Consider the following 16,486-nt stretch of genomic DNA (forward strand, 5'->3'; position numbering starts at 1 on the left):
TTTTACCACCTCTTACACACTGTCGCTTGGTTGTGCGGGAGTGTCGCCCAAACCCATTGAGCACATTGGGTGACAACAACTAAGCTGTGAGAGCTCGACTTTGACTGAACTCGACTCCAACTTGAGTGGCAGCCAATAATCATACATAAGTGTCGCTGTTTGTAAGTAAGTATGTACCTTCGTTCCTTACCTTACTACGTTGGGTCGCAACCAGGCGGAATTTTTCGATATTTTTTTGCTATTTGCTTTGGGCTGTGACCGCGACGCGTATAATTTACACGTTTTGCTCATTTGCGATTCTAGGCTCGCAAGCTGCGACCGAAACAGAAACAAAACAAATGAATTTAAATCCGCACATATCCAGTACCGGGTACAGTAAAGTCTCGAGTACTGAATTCAGAAGATAATTATTCATTTCTGAACATGTTTTGCGGACTAAATGGATTTAATTTGGCAACAAATTGTATTCGACAATTATATTGCGAAGGCTTTAAAAACTCATACGGCTTTTATATGTTACTAAGAAGTTTTATAAAACGGTTAGTTAATTTCAAAGACTATGACAGTAAAAAATGAAAGATTTTGAATTATTTATCAATTTGGAAGATAAACTTAAATGGGTGATAACATAATATGTCTTATATGAAGTATTACCTATTTTTTATTCAATTTAATAAAATAAATATATCCTATGTCGTTGTCAGTGGCAGTGGCCACTGTGCTATACTCGATAACGAAACCCCAACTCAACTTGAATAAGGAACGAGGGTGAGCTACTGCGGCGGCGCGACAGCGACTTTATCTGCTCTTCTTCTTTTTTTTTCTTCAGTCTGAGTGAAATTCCGACAAGTGGCATAATTGCGCCCTGCGGCGGCTACCGTGCTAAGAGGGCATGAGGGATTTTTGGAGGGGCAAAGACAAAGGGGAGATGGCAGCCAGTCCAAGTGGCCATCGATATGCGGGAAAAAATCGCAAATCATAACCACGGCAACAACAAACAATAAATAAGTGCAGCAGCAGAAGCAGCAGCAGCAGCAGCAGCAACTCGCAACGTGCAACTTGCAATGTGCTTCAACTTGCATGCCACGTAAGGCAATTCCAATGCCAAAGAGCAACAAGTGTGCGTGTCCCAAGTCGTTTTGACTTTGCTCCGAGTGCAAAGTTGAGCACACATAAAAAATACGAGGATGACTTTACCAAAGGAGTACGGTTAAAGGGGGGATATGGCGGAGGGCAGAAGGGGTGAAGCTGCTGCGCAGTCGCCTTTAAAGTCATTGGCGACTTACTGCACGCCATCGGCATATAAACCATACAGAGGACCTAAAAGCATTATTTAATTCACATAACTGATACCCTTCCGAAAAGGATATGCCTTTAATAGAAATTTCTTGCAAGCTAAATACAATTACATAATTTAAATTACTTAGGGGGAATGTATTTTTTTAAGAAAGACTGCAAGCAATTAGATAAAGTAAGGAACCTTGAAATTGAATTTATTAAGGACCATTTCTAATTAATTTGTTTTAAGCTATTTTAAATAATAATTGGAACATATAATATTACAATTACTTCTGCAAGTCAAAAGAAAAAAATTAGTAAAAGCATGGTTGTGTTTAAATTTTAAGTACCATTGGCTAACGTCGGCCTCAAAAAAATTAAAACTTTTATGAGCAAGCAATAAAATCTTGTCTCGATCTAGCATAATAATCTTAAAAGCATCCTATATAGAATCTACATAGTAAAATATTTATCCCTGAGTGCAGTGTATTTACAGATCGCATTAATGCAAACAGTGGCTTCTTATTACCCCGACTTCATCATCTCGTGGTCCCTCTGATTTCTGCCTGACTGCGACTCATTCCCATTCGCCATTCTCGGCTTCAGACAGACAGCAAGTCAACATTCCATGGCCACTCGCAGGGCATAAGTTCGCGTCAAAGGTTTCGGAGTCAAGTCAAGTCAGGCAAAAACAAAAAGAGGCCCCGGCCAAAGCGAAAAGCAACAGCAACAAGCTGAGCGGAGTGCCAACGAGTGAAAAGCGCAAAAGGCAACAAGAACAACGGCAGCGGATCGACGGCGTAGATGGAGATGCATTATAACCTTTGCCAGCAGCTCGGGCTGCTCATATTGATATTATGTGGGTACAGTGAATCCAATTTTAGAATATTTAATTCCAGAATTTCACCCCAAAGTAGTGTTTCTTAATTGTAACGAAAAAGGAAAAAGAAAAAGTTTTTAAAGTTAGTCTTCATAAAGTCCTCATTTTTTTCTTTTTGTTTGAAATATAGTATTAGTATTATCTTGAAATACTTTGAACTGAAACGTATTACTAAATCCATGCTTAACAATGTTCAACTGTCTGGTAAATAGTTTTATATGAAATGAATTTTGTCGGATGTTTTGAATATTATTTGGTTTCAGAATTTTGTCCAAAGAGAAGTAAATTGTTAAATCTAAAAAAATATTTGTTACTTCTCTTTTTAGGCTTTAATAAATCTACATTTGATTTGGTATCTTGAAAAAATGATTTGAGAAAGGAAAACGAAATCCTCAGCAGACACACTTTTTTATATAAAGGATATTTAAACCTTTATTTCGAGCTACCACTGTATATTTTGCCGGCTTTAGTATTAGCCTGGCCGCAATGGAGATGCGAACGGGTCGCTTCTGAATTGGATGGACGCTTGCCCTTTCCTCTGCGACTTCCCGACGGTGAGACTTCGGTGCTGACTCGTTTTGCATTTTAATTTTGCCCGCCGAGCGATCTTTTTCATCATTATCATCATCGGCGTCGCCGTCTTCGCCGCTGTTCGGCATCAGTTGCTTGTTTATTTTTATTTCTGATTATTTTTATTTTAAAGCTGCTGCAGCTCGATATGTTTCCTTTTTTTTTATCGCCACTTGTCGGCCATTTGGGCGTTCATTTGTCTCGGCATCCGTCCCTTCCCGTTTGCCTTATTTGGAGTGGAGGAGCTGGAGGAGCCGGTCAAAGTCAACTCAAATCGAGAGACGCATTGAAATTGCGGCTGCCTTTTTAATTTGGAAGGGGAATTTACTTTTATTTAATGAAAATTTGCATGCTGAATGCTTAATTTGCCGCTCAGAAATATTCGATGAACTCGTCGATTTGGGAGCGGTTTTAGCCAGATTTTTTGCATGGTCAAAAGGTTGACCACTCAACAGGAGTTTGCGGAGACGATTCAGGTACAGTTTGCTGAAGAATAACATAAATAGTATCCTTCTTTATTTACCAATCTTCCTTTTAACACATTTTCACTTGCAGGGTGTTTTTAATCGAAAAATTTATAAAAGAACAATTATTTTTGTAGTCCCGATTAATTGAGTTTATTCCAGTTTAATGAAATTTAAATTATGCTAATTAGTCTAAAAAATTATACAGGCCTGCACCAATAAATCTCTTAATGATTAGCATTATTATGACAAAATCGACGTTGAGATCGGATTTAAAAGATAAAAAAAGCCATAAAAAAACTTGTACGTCAGCGAACTCTTCAAAAGTTATATTTTAAACACATTAAATAATAATTTAAGACCGTAATAAATATATGGCTAGCAACTTGTGGAACTTTAAAAACATCTTGGTTAACCATTTCTGACGTCATAAAAATACCCGATTCTCTCCCTGGTTTGGTGACTGTTCGATCATTTTTTTTTGTGACTTCAGTTCTGCCTTTTACTTTTTACCGATTCTGTGTATATTGTTGTTTCGGCATTATAACTTTTTGTGTTTCACAATGTGCATGTCGAACAGAAATTCTCGTTTTTGCATGCTGGCTGCGAGTGACCAAAGCAAAAGCAAAAGTCAAAGGTGAGACAAGATACGGTGCCATGACATCTTGGCTCAAATACTTGACTCCCGAGCAAGTGAAACGTCGAAAGATCGGAGCGAAAAAACCAAACCGACCAACACTAGTCAATCTAATTAATCTATCACGGACTAGCAGCAAAGTGTCACACGCCCATAAATAATGTCAATATAAATAAGAGAGAAAAAAAAAACAAAGCGACAAATAAATCCCCAATGCAAAGGCAAAGGTCTGGGTGAGACAAATTTACGGCAGCGGCGGGAAAAACTCTTAATAAAAACACAAGCCAAGGAGGGTAGAAACATAAAACGTTTGATCATAAACTGCAGCAGCAGAAACAGTAGGCCACAACTCCACTGACCAGGCGTTGACAGCACCAACAACCAAAACCACAATGGCCATCGGCCTTTCAGCGCAGAGCAGTAAGAAATATAAATCCGAAAAAAAGCGCACAATAACAAATAAAATAAATAACAACAAATAGAAATGCTGCAGGGAAGCCGTGGGGCTTAGTTAACTTCTGCGATACCCTGTGATTCATCACTTCCAGTTACAACGCCGTCAAATAGTTTAAAATATATATTAAGGTTCTTTTTAGAAACAAAACACGTAACTGAAAAACAAAGTATTTTTAAGTTATTTATAGATAACAGAAATAAAAACTCCTATAAAAGTATGAGTTCATTAAGTATTCGTCATGACTTGAAAATAGTTTTTATGGGAACTTTGAACGGAAGCTAACAAAATATTAGATAAGTGTTCAATTGAAGAAAAAAAGACTAAGATCACTCGAAAATTCTTTGCATTTCCAAAAAGGTCCTCGAGATCAATGGGTCAGTTTTAAGCCCCAACAATATGCAGGGTATTCAGAGCGACACACAAATAATAGCGTAAAGCGATAGCTGAACTTTCAACAACTATTCCCCTTCTCCCCGAACCACTATTGTTGTTATAATGCTACGAAGCACTCCATTTTGGAGTTGGGAAGCGAATGAATATAAACAGGGGCCGTAAGGCGGCATGACTTACCGGAATAACACCAGGCTGGCCATACTACTGTTGTCTCCGTATCAATTTCCTTCATTATGGGGGCTCAACATATTGTCAAACCTCCGCGGTCGTCAACCAATTCGATTTGCCCTCTCTTTCTGGCGATCGGCGGATGTCTCTTTCGCACTGCTGGCTGCTGCAAGTGAATCGAAGTGAAGGCAGGAAATAAATAGTGGGTAAAATACGAAAGCGGAGAGACATGCGGCAAAGACAAATCATGGGGTTTATAAAGTTATTTTAACACTTTACGCTCGACCACTTCTTCAATTAAGTTGCCAGGTTTTGTTAGCCGTTTCAGTTGTTTTGACCATTTATGCTGCTAATTTATCTCTGTTCGTATTGTCCAAGCTACGGTAATCATTATGGCTTTATGTAGTTTTTGTATCTATGTATCTTTGTGGGCTTGATTGTCTCTGGGTGTTTGCTTAATTAATTTGCTGGTTGTCAAATGTGTCAGAGTGTGTGTTTCGACTATAATTGTTGGTGTTTTAGTGTAAGCTTGTCATTCTTTCCTTTTGTTTTTGGGATGTGGGTAATTAAATAATATTAAATACTGGCATAATGAATTTGTCAGAATTTGGCTGTCAATTGTGACACCAGAGGTGAAATGAGTAAAAGAGTTTTAGGGTGGGTAATTTGAAATTTAAGATAAGTTTTATCATTAATATTGTTTTTATTAGTCAGACTTTATATTTATTTATAAAAAAGTATATATATTTCACTTTGCACCTTGCTGTGCCTACCCGCGATCACTTTTTTTATAAATCATCTTTTTGCTCTAAATCAAACAATAAATTAAAACTATTGTTTTTAAAACTGTTAAAAATAGTAATAAGATCAAAATACTCGCGTCTTTCCCAAATGAGAACTTAACTTGTTTGGGACCTGGTTAAAACTGTATCGGAACTTTAACCTTTTCTGTTTGAACATAACAAAGGAAAAGTTTAAGGTCGTTCAGTTGACTATCAAATATTTAAACAGCTTTTTGCATTTATATTATGCATTTGTTTCTCGTTCGGTCTCTATGTCTTTTAATGTTTTTTTTTTGTGAGTGTGTAGTGGATTTTTTCTCCAGTTCGAACTGAAATTTTATTTTACCTTTTTGATTATTTTGACGTTGATTGCTCGTTGTTTTTGTTGCTAAACACACTTAATAATGAGACAGACTGACTAATTGTTGCCTATTTGTCACTCGGTAAGAGAAGTTGTAAGGCGTTATTTTTACGTTTACTGCGATTAAATTGTATTGTTTAATTAATTGTGTTTATTTTGTTAGTTTGTACTTCTTAGAACTACAAAAATTTAAGTTACATTTTAGTTCTGGCCTATATTTCGCTTATAATTAATTTCCTTCTGTTAAATTTGTATTTTATAGCTTTGCTTTTAACTTTTTCCACAAACAACTTTTAAAGCATTGTTTATTTAATTTGGTTTGTGACGTTTGACTTTTAAACTTGATTATTTGCGTTTCATTTTTGTCGCTCGATTTGCATAAGATTCGGGATTTCTATCTTCGCGGCGTTATCACTTATCTTGCTCTCTTGATCGCTCTTCCTATCTATCCCTCCCTTCTGGTACTGTCTCATTCATTAATTGGTGGTCACGTGCTCAGCTTCGCAAACAGACTTGTATCTGTGTTGTCAAAGTGTCGTTAGGCACGTGAGTTTGTTGTAAAAAAGCGAAAACCCACAAAAAAATGTCAGAGTGATTTTTTATCTCTCTGCGGATTATTTTTAGCTGGGATTTGTTGCACCGTTTTTGTGAATTTATTCCGCACTCTTTTTTTTCTGGCAAAACTGTTACCGTTACGGTTATGTGATTTGCGACCGGCGTAAGCACTTTTTTCTGAACTTTTTAATCTTTCATTTTTACACAACGCCTCCACTCTCGCATTTATTCCGTCACTCGTTTTATGTATACTTTTTTTTTTATCAATCCTCTTGAATTGTGTTTTCTCTATTTACGCGCGCTTTGGTTTGGGCTCGGGATCGTTGATCGTCAATCCGTCGATCGTTGAGTTCTTGATCACTGATAATGCCGCGGCTTTTGTTATTTATTTTCGCATTCGCACGAGTTACCCGCCGCACGAACGAAGTCGTACTGAACACAATTTCGAGATAGCGCGAGAGCGCCCCCCTACACATAAGAAAACAAAACGAGAAGAGAGCTAGTTTTGTCGAGCCGAAGTTCAAATGCCCTCACAAATTAATTTTATTTGTAAGTATATGTCGCAAAGTTTTCTTAAAAATTACTTATACTTATGTCAAGTATAATTTTGAACAAAAAAAAACTACGTTCTCCCATATTTGATCACGCCAACTTTTTAATCTCTTTTAAACAAGAGTCAACATAAAACCAGGACTACGCCACTACAAAATCGGCAACAGTACGTATGAGTAATTTTTTCCAAGAAATATCTTCTGGAACAACCTACAATTTAAATATAATCTTGTACCGCACTCATTTGCAAATTTGGATATATAAACATTATAGGGTAATCATTTTTAAGGATTTAACATGTAATTTTCAATCAGATGGTAATACTTTTTTTTTTATGCACTGCAAAACTAACAAGTAACATAAATGTTATTTTATATTTTGAATGATTTTACTTAAAAAAGCTTTATTAAAAACCTATATCCAACAAATCTTTTTAAAGACGGAAAATAGTCATATGTGTTTTTCGAAACAATAAAATTATTTTTTAAATTTTTTTGTTCGGTCTATCTATGTTGTAATATGTCAAAATTTATAGAACCTTCTGAAAGAGTATAAAAAGAAACCGAGAGACAACAACAAAACAACAGATACTCCAAGCCCCAAGCGGGCACACGTGCAGGTCAAAGAGAGCGGGCGAACGAAGGAGCATTGAAGAGCCGGAAAAACAGCTGTGTAGCAAAACAAACGAAACGAAGAGAGCGTAGCCTAAGAGAAAATAGGTGGTGCTTTATCAGTACAGTGAGTGCTGTGCGCATGCGACAAGTGTTTAAGTTTTGGATTAGAGTAGTTATGATAAAGACTTAACAATTTAAAAAAATGAAGTATATGTATACTTTGTTATGAAAAAATCGTGTCTAAGACTTATGCATTAAAATAAACTATGTACATTACATCAAATTTTTTGGCCCTTTGGAGAATGATCTTATCGTACAGTGGGTATTGAATATATTTCACAGGATGATGGTTTTTTTTTTGTCAAAATTGTAGTGCCCACTGTGTGTAATGCTCTGCGGTCCGAACACCATGGCTCTCTTTATCTATTTCCCTCTCCTGTCCGATCGCCCACTCCCCCAGTCACACATACATACACACATCAAAAAGGGTTCACTGAAGGTCAGCTGGTCAGAGTTCAAGTGGCAGTGGGAATGCGCTGGCACGACGACAGAGCGAGAGAACCCGAGAAACGCAGCGGCGATAAAGTCATAGAATGAACAACATCAGCGACTTTACAACTTCAGAAGACCTCAAAAAGGGTCGAAAGGGGGGAGGGTAGGTGTGAGGGGAGGGGGTTTCTGATGGATAACAAAGTGTAGGCGTGCTATGTAACTGTATTTGTATACGGAGGCATATCTGTGTCGTCGCTGGCCATTTGATACTTTGGCCTCGTCACTCGTCAATCAACACAAAAAAAAAACAACAACAAAGGGGGTGGGGAGTGGGTGGCTATGCGTGGAAGCGGGACAGGGCGATAGTGGAGCAGACATATTGCAGTTGTTCGCTGCTGCTGTTGTTGTTGCTGTTGTTGTTTTCGTTGTTGTCTGGCGGTGTTGCATTGCACTTTCCTATTTGCCCAGTTGTTGTTCGATTGAACTTCGCTACAAAACCAACAAACGGTCGAATAGGAAACATATGCATATTAATTGCCCATATCACATTATTCTAATGAAAAATCGCTGTTTCCTTTGTTCCTCCGCTTCGGAAACTTTCGTTATCGAGAGACAAATTTCATTGCAAATCGAAATCGATTTGCCTCAAAGCTGGACGACCTGAACAACCTCAAGAGTCGCAGACAGACGTCAAACGAAAGGAATTATATCGCATGAATCATTTAATAATCCGAAACCCTGGATACACTTCAAGGGCACAAATATTGATCGGTATTTGCAAAAATAATAGGTTGTTAGTTACTCTTTTACAGTTATCAGGCTAAATACCTTTAACTGTTAAGATCTAATATATTTCATATTTGCTCTTGGAATGATATTTTCATTTAAAAATAAGCATATTTTAAAGTAGAATACTTTAAATTTCCTTTCTCATATAAATAGTGTTTAGTGTGTTTAGGATAGTTTGCAACTTTACTTAAATATCCTGTCTCATTTTAAAAGCTAGTGATCGGTACATATAAATAGTATTTTGGATTAGGGTATTTTGAAAAATTGGTCAAGGCTAAGAGTTTTAGATTAAAAATGTAATGTAAATATTAACAACAACAACTCATTATTCACAGCTTTGAGTTCTGTGGTTTTCTTTTCCATGCTTCCAAGAAAAACAGTTTGTACTTTGTACTAAAGATTTTGAGCTTGGAAAATTACAGCTTTAGAAACCCGACAATATTAATTATAGAGTGTCAAATGCAATCTTATGGGCCAAATGGTATTACCCTGTGCCAGGGTATATTAAGAAATATGTACATAAATATATAGGTATGGACTCGTTCGTATATATAGCCAGGCTACAGATGCGAGATCCGCACACTTAACCCAAAACGAGACCAAAAAGGCGAACAGAGGCGACCGGGCCATGACGGGATCTCGGCGACGACCGACGATGCGACCTGAGTTGGCGGCGAAATATTTTTAGAACTCTGCGACCGACGGCGACGACATCGGCGGAGGGGGTGGCAAGGGGGTGCGGGGGCGCGGGAGCGGCAATGGGGCAAAGGGGACATGCATATATTGTGGTACTTCGGTATCTGTATCTCTGGCAGCCCCAACTCAGGTCTGTTTTTTTTGCTCGTATATTTATTTTTTGCAGGGCGCTCGGCGAGAGAGCGAGAGGTCAGAAGGTCTGTGATCTTTTGCAAGTTCGCTTGAGCGCAAAAAAAATTCTCCGAACTGCCAAGAAGAACAAAAGGCAGCCTGGCTCGTTCAAGTATCTGTGAGATACATTTCTGCCGCTCATATGTACACATATTCATATATAAACGATATAAGCATCGTATATGTTGGCCAGGCAAAAAGTCAAATGACAGCCAACTTTCGGTTAGATAAATAGGTAAATATAATAAGATACGTATCTATCTATCCAACAGACATACGCAGGCAACAAAACTTGAGTGTATCTTAAACAAATGTTTATAAATTCTTTAAGCCAATATAAAACTGAATTTTAATTGTAATAAATACTAATACTACATGTCAAGCTTTCGCGGGAACTGCACAGTTTGCTGATACCTTACGCGACTTGATATGTTTTTTATTTTAGAGACAAGTGTTAGTCTGCTGTTGTTTTTGACACTTTTTAGATTGCACTATTTGCTCAACTACTTGTCAACTACTTATTATAACACTTGTAGATCAGCAATAAATCATTGATGTACAGGTGGCTGGAAACACAAACTGACTTTAATGACTGAGACTTTAGGTTTTAAAAACTAATTATTAAAGGAATTATAAGGGAATACTCCAATTAAAAATATATATAAACAATTTCATTAATGCAATATTTCCTGTTGGGTCTTTAAATCACATTCTTATAACCAGCAACTGCAAATCATCTTAAACCGAAATGAATATTTTGTCAGGGTGCAGGCCATATATTCGGGCGACAAACAGACATATATAAGTCCACATATAACAAACGACATCCACGCAGTACATCAATGAATCAAATATGTGAAAAAGTGCAGAAAGAAACAACCAGATGGGGGAAAATAGCAGCGGATCGAAGGCTTACCTGGGGCAAGGTGAGAGGGCGCTGTTTCTTCCACAAATAAATAAAACAACAACAGTGACTACAGTTGACAACTCGGAGAGTTAAGATAGCACAGAATGCCGCCAGGTTGGCTGATGAGGGGCAAGTCAAGGTGTATTGAAGTATTGCCCGAGGCTCCAGCCGTATTTGTGTGGGACGATCTCCAAAGTTTGCCAAATCGCAGGCCGCAGAAAGAGATGGCAAAGCCGCACGACAGAGATGGATGCAGATGCCGCTTTTGTGGCCCGAAAACGAAAGACAGTTCGACAGTTCATACCAATTGACTCGTTTGCCAACACGCGTCTCCAGAAACAGCAACCACTATCGCAGGGAACATCCAACATCCACAGCCAGGGATGTGACTCCGAAAAATTGGTAAAAGCTGCACTGCATATGGACAAAGACAAATATCGGGGATAACACGTTCTTAACCTGTCACCGTGCAGTCCAGTAATCATTCTTTTCGCTTGATTTTATAGGCTTTTTGGAGAGATGGAAGTGGGTTCACTAATAAGGTGTTGACTTGAGAAGTCGAATTTATCTAGTATGACATGATTTGTAGAAATATTTATTTGGATTCAATAGGAATGTCGCATTTTTATCACTTTTATCATTTTCGACTACCTACACATTTTATTTGCGCTATTAATAGTAAATTTATAAAATTCTATATTGATGTTAATGAACTCAAACTTTAAAACTTTTTGTGATTTAATGATTTATTGCAATTAGGCCTATATAAATGTTTTGATTTAATATAACCAGGCTAATAAAAATGATGTAAATGTAAATGTTTATAAAAAAAATTGTTAAATGAAATCAATGAATTTAGTTCTGCATTGCAACAGAATTATAAAATGTTTTAATGACCAATTTGATAAATTGGTAATTAATCCTTTTACTGCTGAAGTGATCTATAAATTATTTAATCATAAGAATAATTAATTAATCGATAAGCTTTGAGCTTTTATAAACATATTACAAATTATGAGAGGTCTTGAAATAGTTAACAACCTCGAAATTGTTTGTGTTTAATGGTTTCTACTGGAAATGCTTTACGTTAAGTTTTACTTCCTTTTAACTTAATCTTTACTTTTTTCTCGGTCTATTCCCTTAAAAAGAGAACCTCAGCTGTATGTGGTGCAAGACGTCTTTTGGGCGCTGCTGGCCACAATGTCAAAAATGTCGCCGGTTTGGTAGTCTGTCAGTCGATCAGTCCGTCAGTCAGTCACCTCTGAGCAATATTGAAGGAAAATACACACAGGCGTACTCTAACGAACGCAGACACTTGCAATTTTGTTGCCGTTTTTGTTGTTGGCTTTTTTGCGCGCATCTAAAAATAAAGCAACACTGAAAATGCTAATGCCAAGCGGCCGACCGAACGACCGACCGATCGACACCGACATCTCGACCGATGCCCAGACCTCAAAAACGAACGCCCGTTTGCCCTCACACAGATACACACGCACGCAGGCCCACACTCACACAGATACTCGATCGGCGACACACATGCAGACATGTCCCCAAAATGACAGCGACATATTGCGCGCCTCGAGTTCACTTCATTCGAGAGTTTGAACCGATCTGAATATAGTCAGCGCCAGGGTGTGAGTGCGAGTGGGGGTATCTGGCATATACGTGGATATAGATACTTGTAGACTATATACTCTAGTTGTGCGGCACACGCTGCCTCGATCTTAGCTAAGTCTGCCAATTGCTAGGACATACAGTGCGTGCCAGCACATTAATGCGACTGGAGGGTTTCAACTTCATTTTGAGTTGGAAAGACATTTTTGGCGTCTTGAACCGATTTATGACTAACAGTTAACTACAATATCTACTACATGTCGGCTGCAAATTTTGCTGAAATTGTGTAACTTATAAAATAACTAACAAATTACATAGGGAGATAGTATCATTATAATTTCAACTAAAGATTGAGAATATTAAAATTTTTTAAATCCATGTTAATAGATTTTTTAGTTGATATTTAAAGATAATTTAAAAGGCGTTCATTTATAAATCCAAATTCATTTATTTTTTTTTTGAACCTTCTTTTAATAAAACAATTAATTTGTCATATATTAACCAGACTTCAAGTTAAGCCAACAAATGTGTAACTCTTGTAGTTAACATAATAAAAATAATCTTTATAGTATTTGTTAAGGTTCTTCTGCTTCATTTTAGTAGCACAAATATTGAGTATTTATCGTATTTTATGTTCTTGATAAGTTGTCATAGTCCGCACTGTAGAGACTTACAAAATGTATTTATCTTTTTGCCATTTTCATTTTTTGTGAACCCAACTACAACTCAACTCTGTCAGACGACAGACTGACTGCAGAGTCTTTGGGTTTTGTTATTTGGGTAGAGGGACCTGAGACTGAGCCCGAGACCTGGGATCTGAGACGGGCCAGGCCAAGTCAAGTCGATGTCGAGGCGTGTGGGCAGCATCAGCGTGTTGGGTTCAGCTCTGTTTTGTTCTTTTTTTTATTTTTTTTGCATGTTTTCTTCATTTTTTGCACCAGTTTAGGCGAAGCCTGTCGCCGGGGATGTGAGCCGAAAAACATGGCAGCTACAAAATCAACGAACGAGCGAAAACTTTTAAGGCGAGAAGTGCTGGTTGAGACGACAAAGATCGTTATGGGCCAGCTCGAGGGGTCAGGTCGGTCGTGTGGCAACTGTACTCGAAAAGTGACACCTGCAAAGGCCCAGGGAATGGAGGTCAAATATAAGAGAGGCGGAAGCGGACAACCAAAGTGTTTATGGTCATGACTGACGTGTTGTTTGCGTGCTGCAATATTGGAAAGTGGAGACGTGAAGGCTCCGAAACATCCTTAAATGTATTGTCATTGCCATTGCTAACAGAATTCATCATTGGGTGATAGCATTTTATTGAACTTTTCTTTATTTAAAATGTTTGAAGGACGAGAAATGAGATCCTTTTTTTGTATCTCTTAATTACAATTGCTTTTGATTGTGACTTTATTAATGTGGGTCTTCTCATATACACAGGATGGTATGCTAATATATAAGCAATTTTAGTAACAATGAGCTTTTAGCCAACCACGTTTTAAACCTCCTTTAAACTTTTACAAATGTATTTCCCAGACCAATTTTGAGCACATTCCACAGCCCCATTGACCTCCATCTCAGCAAACTGTATATTTTAGCAGTAACAAGCTCAGATCTCGCCTACTTATCTAAAGCCATCTTTCAACTCTTGACCCACCAAAGCAGATTTACGAAATCCAATCCCAACCCAAACAAAACAAAACCTGTAACTAATAAAATAGATACAAACAGCCTTAATATAAATATTTATATTTAAAACCAAAAAAAAATCCAAAATTATAAAAAATATATGCAAGCTTTAGCACGTTTCAGCTATAATCTAAAAAGAATAAAAAGAACAGCCACAAATTTGTAATAAAATTTAGAAAAACTTTAATGGTTGTTAAATCTTAAACGGCTTGGTCAAAGATCGGATTGGTCAAGTTCTCCGATGATAATTTATGCGTCTGGAACCAATAAGCTATGCTGAATAAAAATGGTAACAAACCAACGTCATACAACGTCAGAGGTAGTCTAGATAGAGGAAAAAGCACGCACAGCCCTGATGAAATATCCATTTCGTTTATGCTGACCTAGGGAATACTCTATTTTCATTGGAATCCAAAGCGAAGAACGAGATTTTAAGTAAGAATTTGAAGAAATTCTGGAAAATCTTTCTGACCTTTTCGGGGAGTCTCAACTTCCGTTTAGCCAACGATTTGTGAATGGAATTTGCCAGCTCATTGAAAAGTGTATCGCAAAAACACACTGAGGGTGAGAAATGGCTCAGGTATCATCACAAAATCAGGCACATAACTGCTTACCTCACAATTCGTCTTGACACTTGATAAAGGCACCGCCGAAAAAGCCAAAAAGAAAATTCCCAAGTTGGTATCGTAAAAAATATAAAAAATAAATGCTAATAATAACAAATTCAACAGTTTCCTGCGGCTCAAATCACAATTTCGCCGTCTCCCTCGGCAGTTCTGCCGTTTCATGTCATTAGCGGACTCCAAAGTAAATATTTGATGAAGACAAACGAACCTCCGCCGCGCAGCAACTTCATCATCCCATAACCCGTTCTCCCTGAATTAAAGCGGAAAAATAATAATAATAATAATAAATAGCAAGTGACGATCATTTTGAGGGCATTGAGGGCGTTCCTTATTTTTTTCATTTGTTTGCAGAAGATCGGTCCCCTCTTGTTTCAGTATGAGATGAGTTTGGGAGTTGAGTAAACCGATCGGGCTCGTCTTTTCGTTTTTTTTTCGCTGATTGTGACATTTTTGTCACATGAACTTGTCTTTCCGCCGCCGCCGCCTCGATCTCAGCTATCCTCGAGCACGGGTAACTTGAAGTTTACTTTATGTACTCGCCATATTCCGTCAGCGTTTTTCGCTGCGAAGATCACTTCCCTACCATAATTGAACCGATCGGCCGCGTTTTTTTATGGTCCCTGATTTTTTGTTGCCGACGTGTAGTACGTTTTCATAATTTGATCTTTTGACAGATCAAAGATCGCTGCTTGAACTTAAGGTTAATCACTGACCGCAGCACCACAATATAGCTTGCTGTTGTTACTGCTTAAGTTCGCTGTTTGTTTGATTCGAGCCGCCACATGAAATCATATTTCTCCATAAAGCATCCACTTTGTCTGTCCCAGCTTCCACAGATGATCGAGTGCCGATCTGGGCGCCCACACTCGATCGCATGTGTGCCTATATTTCTGTGGCTGGTGCTGTGTGCCTGTGTTAATGATCGCAAATGTCGTGATTTTAGTCGAGTGGGTTGAGTGAGGTGCTGAACTTTAATTAAACGCGAACCGAAATGTGTTTTTTCACATTCTGAACTTTGAGACATCAACTGCAGCCGGGCAAATGCATTGCAGTCGCTCTGAGATCGGTTAATCAACAGATGGCCTTATATGTCCTATGGGGGTTAATAAGACTTCACGAGCTCAAGGAAACCTTCAAAAATTGACACACATTAGAAACGTTAAAAATTATTGTGATTTATATGAGAACAATTCTTGACTTTTCCATTTAAAATAACCAAATCTGTCTTGCCTTTCGTAAATATTTTCTAAGGAATATATTCGAAGGAAACTCAATGTTAGAGAAACAACTTTAATTTTAATTTTTTTCAATATTTTATCCCTTTTGGCTAAAAAAATGTTGTTGCTAAATATTGCTTGTTGTTATTGCCAATATCTTTTCGCCAGACAATACTTTCACCGACTTGGTTATTTGGTCCTTCCCTATTTAGAACTCTTCGCGAAGTTTGTAAATTAATAAAAGCAAGTAAGAAAATTATTTAAAAATATTGTTCCTTATTGGTCTTTAGAACGTTACAAAAAAGGTATAAACTTAAAACATGTTCCACTTAGAAGATTATCAAAATAACTCAATGAGCCATGAGCCAAAAACAGTTGGACATTACCGCCCACAAACTTTAACTGAATCACAAAGGTTTAGAACCACTAAATTAAACAAAGGAAACAAAGGTAAAATCGAAAAGGCAAGGCCAACGAAAAGGTAAAAAGAAAAAGTGCAAGGCGCATAAAAAAATGTTGTAATCAAAAATGCGAAATGCAAATAAATGCAGCTAAGAGTACACAAACACACTCACTTACGAAAAAC

The 16,486-nt window shown here is 37.6% G+C and overlaps 1 protein-coding gene and 1 long non-coding RNA gene across 5 annotated transcripts in view; one reads left to right on the top strand and one right to left on the bottom strand.

Annotated features, from left to right (window-relative positions):
* LOC128263302 (mucin-19) overlaps positions 1-16,486 on the bottom strand; it is a 64,030-nt gene that overhangs the window by 45,854 nt on the left and 1,690 nt on the right. The window contains exons 1-2 of one of the 4 annotated variants that reach the window (XM_052998284.1): positions 5,976-6,982; positions 4,857-5,010 (exon numbers count right to left, since the gene is read on the bottom strand). In XM_052998284.1, coding sequence (XP_052854244.1) covers positions 4,857-4,911 — 55 coding nt within the window. In that variant the 5' untranslated portion in view covers positions 4,912-5,010; positions 5,976-6,982. Of the gene's footprint in view, positions 1-4,856; positions 5,014-5,975; positions 6,983-16,486 lie in introns of those variants that run through there. The other 3 variants (XM_052998281.1, XM_052998280.1, XM_052998282.1) reach the window with 3 other exon arrangements.
* On the top strand, positions 10,825-12,156 carry LOC128263306 (uncharacterized). The gene is made up of 2 exons (XR_008268431.1): positions 10,825-11,168; positions 11,917-12,156. It is a non-coding gene; the product is annotated as an uncharacterized LOC128263306 (long non-coding RNA).

Source organism: Drosophila gunungcola, unplaced genomic scaffold (genome assembly GCF_025200985.1).
Source record: "Drosophila gunungcola strain Sukarami unplaced genomic scaffold, Dgunungcola_SK_2 000001F, whole genome shotgun sequence".
In the NCBI taxonomy this organism is placed as follows: domain Eukaryota; kingdom Metazoa; phylum Arthropoda; class Insecta; order Diptera; family Drosophilidae; genus Drosophila; species Drosophila gunungcola.